Source organism: Salvelinus sp. IW2-2015, linkage group LG36, assembly GCF_002910315.2.
Source record: "Salvelinus sp. IW2-2015 linkage group LG36, ASM291031v2, whole genome shotgun sequence".
NCBI lineage: Eukaryota > Metazoa > Chordata > Actinopteri > Salmoniformes > Salmonidae > Salvelinus > Salvelinus sp. IW2-2015.
The window spans coordinates 14,303,164-14,322,364 of NC_036875.1; the positions used below are offsets into that span (position 1 = coordinate 14,303,164).

The window sequence follows — 19,201 nt, forward strand, 5'->3', positions numbered from 1 at the left end:
ATATTGATTTGAAGATGTTTACACTATTTTAACTGTACAGCATACCACTTACCTTATTAAAACCCCCAAATCATTTATTTACTTCCCTTACAAAAAACATTAAATGTGTAGTGTCACATGTGAAAATCACATTTATCACATGTGAAATACTTTAGCTGTTTTTACACGTTGAGCTGAAAACAAAAAGAGACACGTGAAAACAAAAGACACGTGAGGTCAGTTATTCACATGTGAAAATCGAATTTGCAGTTTTACATGTGAAAAACTTTTAGATGCTGTAGTTTCTTTATGGTATTACATGTTTAAATGTAGCATCCCGATTTTGTCACATTACATGAGATTATGTTTTCAAATGTGTCGTTTTATGTTATCACATGTTTCTTTTATATATTGTCACGTTATCACATTAATGTCACGTGATCACGTGAAATTCATGTGGTTGTTCCATAAGGGTACTGTGAATTTGACAGCAGCTTCCAGGAAACTCATCGCAAGTAAACTTCTGTGATTTATATTACAGTACACCTATTGTAATATAAATACGGTATCAAAGCAAGTACTGTGTAATGACACAGTACAATACCGTAAAATGTACTGTATTATACTGTAAAAAAGTCAATGCAACCGTTATCGGAATGAATGAATGGATGAAATTCATTGAGGGGAGGGGGTTTGTATTTCACAGTATTTTACTGTAATTAAAAGGGGTTGGTGCAAGCAGGTTGGCTGCTAGGTGTTTACACATTACAGTATATTAATGAATATTTGGTGTTTTATATCACTTGCACTTCCAGAGGCCTAAACAAAGGCTTCCAAACTGGCAGCGATTACAGGGAAAAACAGACCAAAAGGACATGGCAAAATGCTCAACCATTTAAGGTTTACGACTTGCTGCCCCCTATTCAAAATTGATACAGCATTCTCACTCACAGGTGCAACAAATACAGCCTCTTATAAGGTACACCTCAAAATATGTTAAATACCATGCACCCACTAGCGGTCAAAAGGTTATTGGTGCTCTAAAGATACAGTACTGTATCTTGTGGCGTGGAATTACAGTACCAATTCGAATACAACAATTCTCTTCCCACCCACAACATTTTCCCACAATGCACCATAATTTACAGTATGTTGCATTAAAACATTCCAGAGTATTTTACTGTCAATAATACCCCAAATTGCCGTATAATTTACAATTTTCAGTTACAGTGCATGGTGCATTATCCAGAAACATACATATATTTTTCATAAAACATGTTAGAATTTCCAAACATGTTTTCATTGGGAAGACAGATAAAGCGTTTTTATCAAAAGCAATCACTTTTGCATGTGAAAAAAATTGAATCCTACACTCTTACACGGAACCCATGCGCGTGCATCGTGCATACATTTATTTTGTGCACCCCTACACCAAACGCGATCATGACACGCAGGTTAAAATATCACAACAAACTCTGAACCAATGACATTAATTTGGGGACAGGTCGAAAAGCATTAAACATGTATGGCAATTTAGCTAGTTAGCTTGCACTTGCTAGCTAATTTGTCCTATTTAGCTAGCTTGCTGTTGCTAGCTAATTTGTCCTGGGATATAAACATTGAGTTGTTATTTTACCTGAAATGCACAAGGTCTTCTACTCCGACAATTAATCCACACATAAAACGGCCAACCGAATCGTTTCTAGTCATCTCCTCCTTCCAGGCCTTTTCATCTTTGAACTTATATGGTGATTGGCATCTACACTTTTACCACGACAAACGGCAAAACATTTCGTCTTTCAATCACCCACGTGCGTATAACCAATGAGGAGATGCACGTGGGTACCTGCTTCTATAAACCAATGAGGAGATGGGAGAGGCAGGACTTTCAGCGCGATCTGCGTCAGAAATAGAGAGGAGTTCTATTTTAGCCCTTGGCATCGCAGACGCTCGTTGGCGGGCGCGAGCAGTGTGGGTGCAATAATTGAATGACATGGATTTCTAAATTTATTTTGCGATGCTCGCGTGTCCGGTCTGGTCAGCATGTTAGAAAAAAAGTTACTATCAGAACCTAAAAGGTTTCTTAGGTTGTCCCCATAAGACAGGGGTAGACAACTAGATTCAGCCGCAAGCCAATTTTTGTTGGAGTGGATGGTCGGGAGGATGGAACAGAATTATAATAATTTGTACACTGCAAATTGACCACAACTAAGCCCAAAAAGAGATTGTATATGAAAATAACAATTTCATACCTTTATAACATTGAGACACGATCCCGTATGTCTCTTTTTTTATTCATGGAGATTCTTGGGAACAGATTTCTAAATTAAACACATTTTTTGCTGAATTCCTAGTGATTTTAGTCTTTTTTGACTAAACATTTTTTTTTGCTGAATAAAAAAAACTTTGGGGGGCCAAAAGAAATCACTTGCGGGCCTGTTGCCGACCCCTGCCATAGGATAACCCTTGTTGGTTCCATGTAGAACCCCTTTGGTTCCAAGAAGAACTGTTTTGGGTTCCATGTAGAACTACATGTAGAACTACATGTAGAACTACATGGAACCCAAAATGGTTCTACCTGGAACCAACCAGGGTTTGCCTGGAACAAAAAAGGGTTATCCATTAGTGACAGCCAAAGAACCTTTTGTAACCCTTTTTTCTAAGAGTGTCCTCATCACTACATGTGCTTAATCTAACCTAGGCTACAGTTCCAAAACAAATGTAATCACTTTTCACCCAGTGCAAACAGATAATTGAATCCCCTCATTGGTCAACGGTAACACCCCACACGACCATTTACCTCTGTAGTCTGGTCTCCTTCACCACCAGCAGTTACCATACCCGGTCTGCTAGGTGGTTGCTACTTAAAGTCCCCAGGACATTCCCAGTATTATGCAAGACTGTCTTCTCTTCTTGTGCACCAGAGGCATGGAATATTCTATAATCCATGCTTCATCTAGATATGTTAGTGCCACTGAATTAATTTAAAATATTGATGGGACACTGTTACTGAGTGTGCATTTTTTAGGCTGGATCATGTTGTATGTTTTAATTATGTAATGTATTGATTGTTGCTGCCTTCTTGGCCAGGTCTCCCTTGAAAAAAGAGACTCTGGTTCTCAATGGGCTTTTCCTGGTTAAATAAAAAAATAACAATTTAACATTTTCCCCAACCAAAGCTGTAACGGTATTTTAGGACATACAGGCAAACTGAGTGGATTTTAAAGTGGGACACAACACCTACTCAGCTTTGAAGTAGACCTGACCAAATAGGTTGATTTGTTTCAACAAGGATGAATAATAACATAGGCCTAATTCAAATTCCTCAGAGCCCATTGGGTAATTTCTCTTCAGATCCCTCAATCAGTTACAGCTGCAGTGCCTGTGGGGCACATAGCAGCTGTGAATCACAAATAAAATAAAATACTTATTCAACATTCAATATGAGGTATGGATGCAGCAGGTATCCACTAACCAGCCCCTGACAGATTGTGTCTTTTGGGTTTAACATCCATTTAACGGCAACCATGTTTCATCTCTTACCTTGAACAATGGAGAAAGACAAAAAGGCAAACAGCAGCACTCCAATGGAAACACATACACGTTCTGTGGTCATCTTTATAAAGAAAGTCCTGTGTGGCAGATTGAATGATACAATTCAGTAGTTGAATGAATGCAGAGCCTTACTGAATAAAAATGATAAATAAGGATATAAGACTCTGTATGAAGGACGTGACTATATAGCATAGAAACAAAAACAATAACACTGCCAATATTGTAATTCAGTGGTCTACTACATAACCTCAAATGAATAAATAGCAAGCAACACGTGCGAAACAAGACAACTAAGACCTACCTATGAATGCGTTGAGAACTGTTCAAATATCTAAAATGTACAATTATTCAATTGCGGTTTAAATTATCTGTAATAACGTCGTTATTAGCCTACCTCAATTATTTTAAATCTTCATGGGTTGTGCGCATTGTCCTGGTACGATTAGAAAACCTACACAACCGCAGGTGGATTACACAAACACATGTATTTGAAGTGAGAGACAACATAGCGATATTAACGTTAGTAGTCAAAGAACATTACTTCTGTTTCTTTGTAATATTTTCCGAAATTGAAGCGCTGCGATGGATAAAGGGATAAAGCGTCTAGACCCGAAATGCATCCGTATAAACCCAATTTGAAACAAAGTTACATCTTCCGTTGCTGCTGAGCACACCGTGGTTTGCCGCACGAATTTAACTGATGCGTTTTAGCTGGTTCTCCTCAAAGTGCCTCTGCTTACGACTGAAATAATATTGTCTACTTAAGACAATACCACCAAATGGCGGGAAGTTTTTGAAAATAAATCAGATAATCAAAATCATGTAGCCAACTGTATTGCGCGTTAAATTCTTCATTATCATTCCCATACAATTAACACTTCTTTTTTTTGCATAACAAAAAAACAAATGTAATGCTGTCATCACGTGCAGCAAATGGAGTAACTGTAGAATGAAGCATGTCCACACACAAAGAGATGGAAGAAAGAATGACAAATAAGTGGCAGAGCGAGAGAAGATGAGAAATACCAATAATAGTGTAACTTGAAGAAACCGACAGTAGATATTCCAACTGAAAATTTGGAGGAACAGAGGGCAAATGTAATGTTCCACTATCATGCAAATGACCACATTGAACTATTCACTAGAAACATTAGATTATCTATTAGTGTATCATAGGTAATGAGGCCACTTAAAATGAGAGCTCAGATACATTGCAACATCTTTTAGTTCTTGTGGCCTTTCATTTTAGGCAGACTGTGAATCCATTGTACATGATGTTCTCAAGACTGTGCATAGCAAAGTATAGTACAACGAATTCCCTATAGGATACATCAGTGTGTGTGTGTCTACAACATTGCCATGTGTCTTTTGCCATCCATTGATCTTACAGAATTGCAAGCTAACCGAACCTACAGTAATTGGTTTGGATGAGTGGGTATTCACTGGATTTGAAAACATAAGTGGACTGTATAAATTGTCAGCACATTCAATTCAGTTCTAATTTCAGACAAATCCCCCACTAGACCACATTGGTCAAAAGTGCTTTGAATTTGAGGCTTATATTTTTGTCTGACATTAACATTTGGAGCTCTTAGTGAAAGGACAATCCTGTCCATCAAACTCCAACACTTTTTCACCAGAAACATTATGTCTGTCTTGGTATTTTCCAGAGGATTGGGCCTTATCTGTACTTCTCCCTCTCGTTTCCCCATATCCCAGTACAGCACAGGAGGTTGGTAGCACCTTAATTGGGGGTAATGGGTGAAGCAGAATGGATTCAAATACATGGTTTACATGTATTTGATGCAATTCCATTTGTGCCAGCAAACTGGCAATCCTTGATTATGGCAAACACATTTTGAAGGAAAATAAAAGGGCAGAATTTATATGTTTGTTTTATTCAATAAAAACAAACTAGTGGCATCCAGGAAAAGAGTTGCATTTTTTGTGGGGGGGTGACAATGGTTTCTGTGAGGATTACAGTTTAACCCTGGGGTGTGTTTAACCCCAAGCCAACCTATTGTTTCTTCCCTGTAAGGTCTGCCTTCTTCTCCCTCTCAGCATTTGGCTGAGGCACATCTAATGCCATGCTTAATACAGTATTACAATTCTGACTGGGCAAATCACAGCAATAAACTTTTCAGTTTGTGCTAAGCTACATAAAAACAGGATTTGGCCATGGGCTGTTGAATTGACTTTCAACTCAGAGACAAAAATGGAAATGAGGCAGCTGTTATTTGTTCAGAATCTTTTAGCTGAATATTTAATACTATTCAACCTGTTTCATCAGTTCGAGTTGAATATTGTAGAACGGATCATCGATTTCCTGACGAAAAGAACCTAGACAGAGCCTACAAGAGAAGGCGGAACAGCCTGGCTGGTCCCTACAATCCCCTAACCAGTACATGTTGTTCAACCCTTCTCTATATCGTGGACATACATTCTTACCACAGCAATTCTTGGTACAGTGGTACACCGTCTGACCTACATCATTGTATAAATCAACTCTTCTCCACTTATGGTTTATATTCCACATCCCTGTCTGTCAATCCAAACGTTCTGCTTGGCAATCAAACTTCAATCCAAATTGACAGATTGATAGCCTAGGTGTCTAGACCATTTCTGATTTACCCAACTTGTCATGTCTTGCAAACAGCCAAAACATTTCTTGCAGAAGTCTATGAATAATCGAGTTGAGCTGCTCACCGAGTCAGACATGTTCACTATAAGGAGGGAGTGGTCTTTATTTGAACACTTGCTCACCCACAGAACAGCAAAATAACATAGAAAATTAGAAATAATTCCACAAACAAAATAAGTGTATATCAATATCGCCCCAACGGAGGAATAACAGATTCTGTGGTCATTCAGTTCATGATTATATTTTCCTAGTGGACATACAGTGGGGTGGGACTGAGGGGGGGAAATGTCCTCAGTCTCACCAGTCTCCTCACTGACTAGAAAAAGTCAGCAGCGGTAGGGAGTTTGGGGGTGGCTTTCGGGGTGCTCTTGGTCTTCTTCTTGGTGCTGTTGGTAAGAGAGGCCACTGGGGACTTCAGCACTCCGAACAGGGGTTTCTGCTGGGGGTCAAATGGCACTCTGGACGACCCCTCTGGACTCACCAGCAGGCTGCGATCGGTCTTCCTAAATTCTGGGAATCATAAACGGGCAAAAACAAATAGGAAAGTCTCCTCAAAACTATGGAACATTGAACTGTAAATAAATGAGGACACAGAAGCTAGATTATCAATGAATCATTGAACACGGGACAACAAAGTATATACATTGGAAAATAATAGAGGTCTTGTCCGTTGTATGAGTAAATAAGGTGCTATCCAGCCCCCTCATACCTGCAGTTTTGTTTTTGTTAAGTCCGAAGGTAACCTTCTTGGATTCAGATTTTGGAGTCGGACACTTCTGTGAAAGAAAATGATGAAATGGGATTACACATTTGTGAACAGACGTTAACAAGGACAGATGGTGATGAAGTAACTGTAATAATAGGCATCTTCTGTGTTGAACCAGTGTTTAGTACCTTCTTTCTGGACAACGATGTGCTGGGGCTTCCCTTGGCTCTCTTGAAGAAGATGGGTGTAGGGATGGTGGCATGGCTCTGGAACGTAATGAAGTCAGACTCCTCCCCTCCCTTAGCCTTCTTGGGCATCATCTTTTTTGTTTTCTTGGCGTTCATCGGTGTGGACGGCTCTTCGCTGTCCTGAGGAGAGGATGAAACAAAAAGCAATTTAACAATAGTCCAAACAAATTTATAAACGAGAAACCTGTTCAATGGCTACAAGCACATAGCTAACTAGGTCACATCTGCTACACTTAAGCAAAATTAAAAGGTTATGCATTTAGGAACTAACTTTCAAACATTTGCATATTTGATTGAGGGGGACATCCATCAAATGTGGTAGGCTGATTCAACCTGGGCCTAGGAAGTGAAGTCAAATGTGAACTTAAAACTCACGTTGACTCTAGCAGCCTCTGCCTCAGCCTCCAGCTCCTCAGCCTCGACCTCTATCACTACCAGGATCTTCCTCTTCTTCACGGGAGTCTCCAGGTCAACCTTTGTGGGCTGCTCCTCTGCAATGCTCTCCTCCACTGCCGTGGTGTCTGGCTCCTGCTCCTCAGATACCAGTGCTGCCTTCTTTTTCTTCTTCTTGAGGGGAGCTGGTGTGGAAACCTCTACCAGCTCCGCCTCAGCGTCTACAAGTGTACGGTTTGAGTCTGCCACAGTCTTTGTTTTACCCTCGGCCTCCACGCTCTGTTCTTCAGCCATCTTCTTTTTCTTCTTTTTGAGCATGGTTGGTGTAGCGACTTCTGCTGGCACCGTCTCAGCGACTACAAGTAGGACGTCCGCTTCAGTTTCTGGCTGCATTTCACCCTCGACCTCCACACTCTCCTCTTCAGACTTGGCAGCCTTAAGTTTCTTCTTTTTCAGGGAAGTGGTGGCGATGCGGACGTCAGCTGGAGGCTCCTCAGCTGGAGTGGCCAGTGGTTTAGGGCCTGCTGGTGTCATGTCTACCGGTGCTGAGTCTGTTTCAGCGACCTCTTCCTTTGTGCTCTCAGCACTCTGTTCAGCCTTCTTCCTCCTATTCTTCTTTAGTGGGGTGGCCATGATCTCTTCTACAGCATCTAGCTTCGTCTCAACCTCCTCTACGGTTGTCTGTTCCTCAGGGTCCTGCTTGGTGCTCTTCCTCCTGCCCTTCCTCTTGGTTGTGCTGGTAGTAGCAGTCTCAGGGGCGCTCTCTGGCTCTGTAGCCCCCTCTGCAGCCTCTCCGTCCTGGGTAGCTGGAGCAGGCTGGTCTTCTGTCTCCGTGGCTTTCACACTAGCCTCCGGCAGATCTGTATTAGTCTCTGGTTCTGCTACCGCTTTCTTCTCCTCCTGTACAGGCATTTTAGACTTCTTGGTCTTCTTTTTCTTCTTGGACGACGTGCTGTCTGGTTCTGGTGTCTCGGATTGGGTCTTCTGTCCAATCTCCATGACAGATGATAGGCTCCCCACCACTATATCCGGTGGAGTTTCTGATTGATACTCTGTCTCCATGGCAGTTACCTCTGAGGGAGTATCAGTGACCTTCATAGGAGAGGCGTCCTCCTCCAGGACAGCCTCTTGCTTCTCCCCAACATCGGTGCGCTCGGCTGGGGTAGATGTTTTCTTCTTTACCCCCACCTCTACAGAGTCTATTGGGGCAGAGAGCTCAGTCTTTGCTTCTGTAGGTGCTGCCTTCATAGCGTCTGTCGTTTCGCTCTCCGTTGTAGGAGGAGTTGTGTCTGCCTCAGCCTTCACTTCCGACTCCTCCGCCACCCGGTTCTGCTCGTCACTCTTCACTTCTCCCATGCTCCTCTTCTTCCGCGTGGTGGTGTCACCGGGTGTCTTTGCTGGTTTGCTCTTGTCCGATGCTGCACGCTGGCCTGACTTCCCTGGTTTTGAGTCGTTTTTCTTGCCTGAAGTAGAAAATATGGACATAGCAATGATGTAAGAACAACACTGAACAAAAATATGAACACAACATGTAAAGTGTTGGTCCCATGTTTCATGAGCTGAAATAAAAGAGCCCAGAAATGTTCCATACGCACAAATCCTTATTTCGCTCAGATTTTGTGCACAAATGTGTTTACATCCCTGTTAGTGAGCATTTCTCCTTTGCCAAGAGAATACATCCACCTGACAGGTGTGGCATATCAATAAGCTGATTAAACAGCATGATCATTACACAGGTGCATCTTGTGCTGGAACAATAAAAAGACACTAAAATGTGCAGTTTTGTCACAACGCAACAGATGTCTCAAATTGAGGGAGCATGCAATTGGCATGCTGACAGCAGGAATGTCCACCAAAGCTGTTGTCAGATAATTTTATGTTCATTTCTTTACCATAAGCCACCTCCCAATATAATTTTTGAGAATTTGTCAGTATGTCCAGCCGGCCTCACAACCGCAGACCACGTGTAACCACGCCAGCCCAGGACCTCCACATCCAGCTTCTTTACCTGCGGGATCCTCTAAGACCAGCCATCCGGACAGCTGATGAAACTGAGGAGTATTTAGGTCTGTAATAAAACCCTTTTGTCTGAAAAACTAATTCTGACTGGCTGGGCCTGGCTCCAAGTGGGTGGGCCTATCCCAGGCCCACCCATGGCTGCACCCCTGCCCATTCATGTGAAATCCATAGATTAGGGCCTAATTTATTTATTTCAATTGACTGATTTCCTTAAATGAACGGTAACTCAGTAAAATCGTTGAAATTGTTACGTTCATATTTTTGTTCAGTGTACATTCAATACTGAAAAAATATATAAATAAACAAAGACGCTTAATATCTATGGCAATCACGGTAACAAAGACTTAAGGTGAAAGGTTAGTGTATAAATAGTGAGTTTGAGGTACCTTTACGTTTCTTGGCTGGTGAGCTCTCTTCCTCCTCCAGGGCTCTTCCCCTCTTCATCCTCTTTCTGCTGCCAAACATTTCATCGTCATCCTCATCCGTTGACACTTCCTCTGGGTACTCGTCCTGTGGGAAGACTCCTGAGAGAGCGAGAGGAAGACAAAAGGAAAAGAGCGACGTCAGCTTCTTTGCACATCTATAATAGGGATACTCTGTGATTGAATAGTTATGACCATAAGGATTCCTACCGTCACTGAGGTCCCGGAGACTGCAGGGGAACAAAACCGAAAAATAAGACTGCCAGTCAGAATACACAAGCTGAACCAATTCCTCTTAATCTGAATTCATTTCAAGCTATTCTAAGGTAAGTGTGTGCGTTTACTTACGTCTTGATGACTTTGTAGAGTCTCTGTCTGTTGTGGCTGGGGGTGTTGCTACGGCTGGCTAGCCCAAACAGCCTGTCCGCCAGGGCAGAGTAGTCAAATTGGAGAACAGGTCCGATCCCCCCGTCATCTGGTATCGCAGACCCCGAATCACTCTCCAGATGGAGCATTTCATCATCTTCTTCATCCTCCAGACTATCTTCATCTTCCTCAGTTGATACGGTGCCTAAAACCACAAAGGGAAGAGAGGACAAGACTTACATTTTTTTTTGAATATCTGGACATTTTTAATTAGAGGCCTTATATCATTAATAAGACAATTCCGTATATTGCAATGTAGACTTGTGGAAGTCAAGCTAATTTCTCTACCAGTTAGTCCTCAGAATTTCAATGCCTACAGTTGGTCTGCTTTCCAATGGTTTTCATGGGGGATTTCTTAGCAGCTTTTTTGCCTTTGGGAGGCTCCTTTTTCTCTTCCTCCTTTTCAGAAGCCTGTCCCGAGTCAGACTCCTCAGACCCTCCACCTGTAGCATTCACCTCCTTCAGCAGGTCTTCAATGGCGAAGGGAGCCTGGTCCACGATGGCACTGAAGATGCTGCCGCAAATAGCCTTGAGCAGGATCCGACTGGGACAAAGGAAACAGGGGGAGGAGAAAAAGAGAAGGGGAATGCGTAGAGTGGGTTAAAACAACAGTCAAAGGGTGATGGCCATTCATTTGAAGAGGGTCATATATAAAGACAGTGGTATTACTCAAGTGGCTGTTATCAACCCTCGCACAAAAGTTCCCTGTAAAACTCACTCTTTGGTTTTGGATGCTGTTTTGCAGAACGGGTCGATAAACGTCAGGTTCTGAGCCGCTGTGAGCTGCAATCACAACCAAAGCCCTAAATCATTAAACTGTGGTGGAACCAATCTCAGCATGGAACTAGCTCACACACACAATATGAATTCCTAAAACCCAACAAACCCTAACCATTATTATAACAGCCATATCGGTATCATACTTTAGTAATACCACGTCTCTACCTTCATAAGCTGATTTATTGATCGATTTATTACCTCACAATTATATTCCTAATTTTAGCAGCAAAACTAAATCTCGATCAGCACTTACAGTAACCATAGGTTATACCTCAGCTGAGCCAACTGCAGCCAGCTCTGTCATGTAGAGGTCCAGTATGTGAAACTGCAACCCGCAAGGGGCTCCGCTGGTGCTGTGGAGGACCTGAGCAGTCAGGAGCTCCAAAAACCTGGTCACCACACTGTAGAAAGACAAAAACAAGTTAGTTGAACATCACAGGGAGGATGCGTGCAAAAGGGCTTAAAGGGACATTATAGTTCAAAATCGTAGTTTATCAGATGTTTAGGGTCAAAGAATCACCCACCTGGTCTCCCATTCTTTCCTCTTCATCATTTCAAAAGAGTTCCTGAACACGAAACGAACCAGCTGTCACAGAGAAAGACAAAGAGACAGGTAACGATGTAATTTCTTCATGTCCAAATTATTTTCACAGTTTATTCTCCAACTATATGCGATGATTTATTGGGTAAGGAGAAGCTGATAAGATTTTAATGGATGAATATACTGACCTGGAAAAACTTATCCATGCGAAGCCTGTCAATGCCAGTCCATTCTCTTTTGATGGTCTGCAGGAAAGTCTCCAGAAACAAAAACACTACAAAGGGGATTAGAGAGTCAATGAAAAAAATAAACAAATCTCAAATTGGAGTACACTTTCTGTACAGTGTCTGTCAATTCTCCGAAAATTTGTTCACAGACCCATAGGAAATATTTAAAAAATGACAATAATGAATACATGGTAGCTTCTTTTTATTTAGACTTACTACTCTGGACGTTCTGAAACCTATGCATCAGGCCAGATATCTGATTCGACAACTCCTCCTGTAGGTACAATTCCTATTAATGAATCTTCTCTTGGACCCACAAATTGTCAAACTTGCGTATCAACTCTAATGGTTGAACCTTTTTACATGAATTCACATAAGTTGGGTCACAGCGTGACACTGACGTTACCTGAAGAAGTGGCTTGTCCTGCATCCACAGGCAATAAAAGAGGCCCTTCCATAGTTTAAGTAACTCGTCGCCTGTGAAACCACCTAGAAAAAAGGCAATCGGTGAAACAACTGGATAAATTACTAACTTTACTAGAAAAGGAAGTTGGCAACTTTGTTGGTCGCATCGTTACTGGGCTTGTGCGACTTTTCTTTAATGTGTTCTACATCTTAAGACCTTTTACATAATTGTTTGTGCTAATGACAAGTTAACTATTGTATTGTTAAACCGTGAAATTCCGATCTTTTAACAAGCACAAACGAATCAAAGGGTTAGAAAACTAGCAATACGAAGAGATGAGGCGGACATGCTGCGTATCCCTTCCACCGTTATGTTAAAAGAGAAGTGCGTGGTCCAATTTCCCGGTAAGCCCGTTAGCCTTACCGTTGATTTTCTGTGACCTAACACTGATATACTTTCTTAGCTTCTTGATGGCCTTTGTCCGCATGGGCTTCTCGTTAGATGCCAATCTTTGAGCGAACTGGATCTCTGCTTCTTGTTGTATTGGCGCCATGTTCCCACTAATTCATGTGGAAACACATTTCTCTGAGCTTTTCGCATGCGTTTTACCTCGTCGCAGGATGATGACTTCACACTTAAAATATATGGCCGCTATTCTGCATTTCATCACAGGGCGGCAATGTTCACTCAACTTTGACTCGTCATTTTTACCCTGGCAGAGTCCATGGAGGCTATTTATAATCCCACCCAATCTTTTAATACTGAGAGAATTCCTCAGTGACATGCAAATCCCAGAACAGTAATTATGAGAGACACTTAGGCTACTATAGAAACATCTTTATAATTGAAATAGACTGAACAAAAACATAAACGCAATTTCAAAGATTTTACTGAGTTACAGTTCATATGAGGAAATCAGTCAATTGAAATCCATTAATAAGGCCCTAATCTATGGAATTTACATGACTGGGAATACAGAAATACATCTGTTGGTCACAGATACCTTTAAAAATTGGGCTCCACAATGGACCTCTAGATCGCATCACGGTATTTCTGTTTATTCAAATTTCCATAGATAAAATGCAATTGTGTTCGTTGCCCGTAGTTTATGCCTGCCCAAACCATAACCCCACCGCCACCATGGGGCACTCTCTTCACAATGTTGACATCAGCAAACCTAACATCAGCAAAGCGCTTGTTCACACAACGCCATACACGTGGTTTGCGGTTATGAGGCTGGTTGGACATACTGCCAAATTCTCTAAAACCACGTTGGAGGCGGCTTATGGTGGAGAATTGAACATTCAATTATCTGGCAACAGCTCTGGTGGTGCGCTTTTGAGAACTGTGTTTTTCCCCTAATTGCATTTAGCCTTATAGCATACCTCCGTGCACGCATTACTGCCCCTAACACGGGCGACACTGGGTCAATTGTACGTCGCCTCATGGTCCTCCCGGTCGCGGCTGGCTGCGACACAGAGGTATCGTATTTGAATATTGAAACAATGTTGCAAATGTCGGAGCAAGTTTTATACAAATCTCCGCTGTTGAAAACGAAATCTAAAAGAAATGTGAGGTATTATCTAAATGCTTTTTATAGTGGAGATCAAGTTCATAAAGTGCCTGGCTTGGCTGATGAGACAGTGGATTGCGCAGTCAGATGGAACAGAGTAAATCGGCTAAATCAATGACGTTAAAATGCCTGTGGTAACTTGTGGAATAGACGCCGGCAGGAATGCGGTTTTAACCAATCAGCATTCAGGATTAGACCCATCCGTTGTATAATTGGGCAATAAGGCCTGAGGAGGTGTGGTATATGGCCAATATACCACGGCTAAGGGCTGTGTCCAGGCACTCCGCGTTGCCTCATGCTTAAGAACAGCCCTTAGCCATATATCACAAACCCCCGAGGAGCCTTATTGCTATTATAAACTGGTTACCAACGTAATTAGAGCAGTAAAACTAAATGTTTTGTCATTCCTGTGGTATACAGTCTGATATACCACGGGTGTCAGCCAATCAGAATTCAGGACTCAAACCACAGTTTATTACAAGTTATAGCACACTTTTACTCACACCAAGGTAAACCTGATCATCATCAAAATCATCTGATCTGACATCTTTAGCTACTCGTTTCTCTGTGAAACATTCCTCTTAAGTAAAAATTAAACCAACGGACTGCTGCCTCTTCTGTTTACAATTGTCATGACAAAAGGGGTTCGTTTAATCTCCCCCGGACACCCGTGTAGGCATGTTTTGCACTGGCTGAAAGTTGATTGCATTTGATTTGGAACCGGGCTGCCTCCCGAGCTTGAGTCATGTGCCCCGTTCAAAGCCCAAGGCGAAGTTGGCTCAAAATAAAAGTGAGGTAATTAAGCATGTGTAGTAATTAGTAGGATTCATTGGCGTGTATTCATGAGTTCCAAGGGAACCCAGGCTTCCCCCCAAAAATTACTAAATAATGTATCGTTCATCTCTGTGTTTCATAAATGTTCTTCAATTTGCAAGAGGTTGAATGTATCTCACCGGAGAAAGCATCTGAGCGAGCAAAACAGCGCCCCTCTGTCTGTATGTGTAGGGCATTTATCTGATGCTGTCTGGTCAGAAAGAGTATGACATTGTTGCTGCCTCTAGCAGTGAATGCAAGGGAAGCCAAGTGAGCATTTGGCCTCCCTTGATAAAAAATTAAATAACAATAACCAATCAGCATTGAGCTAAACTGAGTGAGCTGTGAATGACACTTTTTGTTGGTACACCAGGACCAAAGGAAGACAAACGCCATGCTTGACAGGATTTTCTTTTTATTGTTGCATTTTGTTGTGTTGTTGTCCTCTGGTGGCTAGCTAGGTAGCTAAAATTGTCCCTTTCCTAAATTAGCTATCGATGGAGATTGGTATTTGGACTTGTGGTTTTACTTAATTCTCCATATTGGCCAATGATTATAAAGACAATTCTGATCCAACCCTAAATTCATACATTCATTGTGCCCATGTAGCTAGATGTAGTATGCTAATGTTAACTACAGTAGCTGGCCTGGCGTATCATTGCCCATGAAAGGAAGTTAGGCTAGCGAGCAAGTATTTTTGCCAGGTATTGTCACGCCCTGATCTGTTTCACCTGTCCTTGTGATTGTCTCCACCCCCTCAAGGTGTCGCTTATTTTCCCCAGTGTATTTATCCCTGTGTTTCCTGTCTCTCTGTGCCAGTTCGTCTTGTATGTTTCCAAGACAACCAGCGTTTTTTCCCGTTCTCCTGCTTTTTGTATTCTCCTTTTTCTAGTCCTCCCGGTTTTGACCCTTGCCTGTTTCTGGACTTTGTACCCGCCTGCCTGTGCCACGACTTCCGCCGAAGTTGGCTCTTCTCCTTGTTCGGGCGGCATTCGGCGATCGACGTCACCACGCGCCTGTATTTTGTTCATGTTCCGTGTTTTGGGCACGTTTATTGTATTCTGTGCTGTCGTTTATGGAACGGAATAAAAGTGCGCCTGTTACTACACGCTACTCTCCTGCACCTGATTTCGTCTCCCTTACACACCCGTAACAGAATATCACACCTCGTTCACCCTCCTCAGGACTTTGAATGGCCCCACAAACCGTGGACCCAGCTTCCGGCAGGGCAGGCGGAGGGGCAAGTTTCAGGTCGAGAGCCAGAGCCGGTCTCACTGCGGTGACGGTCCGCGATGGTCTTTTGCGAAGCGCAGCTCGCTGAAGGTGAACATGGGCAGCCTCCCATGTCTCCTCCGCGCGCCTGAACCAGTCGTCCACCGTAGGAGCCTCGGTCTGACCCTGATGCCACGGCGCCAGAACGGGCTGGTACCCCAATACGCACTGAAAGGGGGAGAGGTTAGTGGAGAAGTGGCGAAGCGAGTTCTGCGCAATCTCGGCCCAGGGCACGAACGCCGCCCACTCTCCCGGCCGGTCCTGGCAATAGGACCACAGAAACCTGCCCACATCCTGGTTGACTCTCTCTACCTGCCCGTTACTCTCGGGGGGGAAAACCCGAGGTAAGGCTGATCGAGACCCCCAGACGTTCCATGAACGCCTTCCAGACTCTCGACGTGAACTGGGGACCCCGATCAGACACTATATCCTCAGGCACACCGTAGTGCCGGAAGATGTGAGTTAACAGGGCTTCCGCAGTCTGTAGGGCTGTAGGAAGACCGGGCAGAGGGAGGAAACGACAGGACTTAGAGAAACGATCCACAATGACCAGGATCGTAGTGTCTCCCTGTGAAAGAGGTAGATCGGTTAAAAAATCCAACGACAGGTGTGACCAAGGTTGTTGTGGAACGGGTAAGGGGTGCTGTCTCGGTCTCTTACACTGGGCACACACCGAGCAGGAGGAAACATAAACCCTCACGTCCTTAGCCAAGGTGAGCAACCAGTACTTCCCAGTCAGACAGCGCACCTTCCGACCGATCCCCGGATGACCAGAGGAGGGTGACGTGTGGGCCCAATAGATCAACTGGTCACAGACAGCAGACGGAACGTACATACACCCGACGGGACACTGGAGGGGAGCGGGCTCTGTACGCAATGCCTGCTCAATGTCCGCGTCTAGCTCCCACATGACCTGCGCTTCCAGGCAGGAGGCCGAGAGTATGGGAGTCTGATCCATGGGCCGCTCCTCTGTGTCATACAGCCGGGACAGTGCGTCTGCCTTCATATTCTGGGAACCTGGTCTGTAGGACAGGGTAAAACCAAAACGGGTAAAGAACATGGCCCACCTTTCCTGACGAGGATTCAGTCTCCTCGCTGCCCGGATGTACTCCAGGTTGCGGTGGTCAGTCCAGATGAGGAAAGGGTGTTTAGCCCCCTCAAGCCAATGTCTCCACACCTTCAACGCTTTAACCACAGCCAACAGCTCCACATCATAGTTACGCTCCGCCGGGCTGAGCTTCTTCGAGAAGAAAGCACAGGAGCGGAGTTTCGGTGGCGTACCCGAGCGCTGTGAGAGCACGGCTCCTATCCCAACCTCGGACGAGTCCACCTCCACTATGAACGCCAAAGAGGGATCCGGATGGGCCAGCACGGGAGCCGAAGTAAACAGAGCTCTCAGCTTCCCAAAAGCCCTGTCCGCCTCAGCCGACCACTGCAACCGTACAGGACCCCCCTTCAGCAGTGAGGTAATGGGAGCAGCCACCTGGCCAAAACCCTGGATAAATCTCCGGTAGTAATTGGCAAACCCTAAAAATCGCTGCACCTTCTTTACCGTGGTGGGAGTCGGCCAATTACACACGGCTGCAATGCGGTCACTCTCCATCTCCACCCCTGATGTGGAAGTGCGATACCCTAGGAAGGAGAAGGCCTACTGAAAGAACAGGCATTTCTCTGCCTTGACGTACAGGTCATGCTCCAACAGTCGACCAAGCACCCTGCGCACCAAGGACACAAGCTCGGCGCGTGTAGCGCAGTATATCAGAATGTCATCGATATACACCACTACACCCTGCCCGTGCAGGTCCCTGAAAATCTCGTCTACAAAGGATTGGAAAACTGATGGAGCATTCATCAACCCATACGGCATGACGAGGTACTCGATTCGAGACGTCGGGCAGGGGACCTTCAGTACCTCGTGGAGTGGGAGGGGTACGGTCCGGAGGAGAGGTGCTGGGTCCCGGTTGCAGATGTGTTGGACCCCGAACTGCTGCGGGAGTTTCACCGTCGCCGGCCGGATCGCCCTGCGCCTCGCTCTCCGGGTTTTCCCCGAGGCCGGTGTCGGCGCACCGCTGGAGCCGCGTGTCAAGGGGGGGTACTGTCATTACTTCCGCAGAAGTCGGCTCCTCTCCTTGTTCGGGCGGTGTTCGGCGATTTGTTTTGTCTTGTTCCATACACACCTGGTTTTCATTCCCTAATCACACTGCATGTATTTAGTCCTCTGTTCCCCTCCATGTCTTTGTGTGATATTGTTGTATGTTATGTGGGTATTTTACCACGCACCTGTATTTTGTTCATGTTCTGTGTTTTGGGCACGTTTATTGTATTCTGTGCTGTCGTTTTTGGAATGGAATAAAAGTGTGCCTGTTACTACACGCTACTCTCCTGCACCCGACTTCGCCTCCCTTACACACCCGTAACAGCCTGACCATTTTGCCTGCCTTGACCACGAGCCTGCACCTCCTGGACTCTGATCTGGTTTTGATCTTTTTGCCTGTCCACGACCATTCTCTTGCCTACCCCTTTGGATTAATAAACATTAAGACTCCAACCATCTGCCTCCTGTGTCTGTATTTGGGTCTCGCCTTGTGTCTTTACAACAACAAAAAACTAAAAGCATGTACTGTATGACAGAGTCAKAATTCATAGACCATTTAGGCAATATGAAAGAGGATGGCATTGACGTTTCTCTACAAGTAGGGTGAGTCAACATGTTTTTTCTACTTGCACGCACACACACACACCACACACACACACACACTCACACACACAGAGAAATCAGTACCATGGACAGCTACATCTTATTTATCTTACGTTAATTGTACTAAAGAGTTTTTGTTATCTTTAAATTGTCACTGTATTAGACTAAGCATAGATGATTAGATTATGTTGAAATAGTGGAGGCAGCTCCTGTTTTCTTTGCGACTTGCGGTAACTCTCCGAGGTTCAAAATCAATAGCTGTATAGTAGTCCGAAAATGTCGGAAACATTACCTTGCTTGACCATGCTGTAGGTCATGTAACAGTTTGTTACATGCAATATGTCACCGGAAAGATGTAGCTCTCCGGTTTTGTAATGAAACAAATGTGTGGTTGAATTTATTATTCTTATTGTCTCGGCCTATTGTGATGGTGTCAAGGCATATGAACTAACCGGTTATACAGCAAACAACGTAATTATCACAACACAGGTTGTAATATGCA

At 43.9% G+C, this 19,201-nt stretch overlaps 1 protein-coding gene across 2 annotated transcripts; it reads right to left on the minus strand.

Moving 5' to 3' along the window:
* Nucleotides 1–6,364: 6,364 nt before the first annotated feature.
* LOC111959565 (ribosomal RNA processing protein 1 homolog B) lies at nt 6,365–12,959 on the minus strand. 2 transcript variants are annotated; one of them, XM_023981204.2, is made up of 15 exons: nt 12,767–12,959; nt 12,344–12,426; nt 12,154–12,211; nt 11,899–11,984; nt 11,694–11,755; nt 11,441–11,570; nt 11,108–11,172; nt 10,707–10,933; nt 10,312–10,534; nt 10,174–10,193; nt 9,928–10,065; nt 7,505–8,985; nt 7,070–7,249; nt 6,885–6,951; nt 6,365–6,685 (listed from the first exon to the last, which is right to left on the minus strand). In XM_023981204.2, the coding sequence occupies exons 1-15, from the start codon at nt 12,894–12,896 to the stop codon at nt 6,492–6,494; spliced, it is 3,144 nt and encodes a 1,047-aa protein (XP_023836972.1). In that variant the 5' UTR covers nt 12,897–12,959; the 3' UTR covers nt 6,365–6,491. The 2 variants fall into 2 exon arrangements, with proteins under 2 accessions (XP_023836972.1, XP_023836974.1); XM_023981206.2 differs by lacking the exons at nt 11,694–11,755; nt 11,899–11,984; nt 12,154–12,211; nt 12,344–12,426; nt 12,767–12,959 and having other exon boundaries at nt 11,423–11,514.
* Between the last annotated feature and the right edge of the window lie 6,242 nt (nt 12,960–19,201).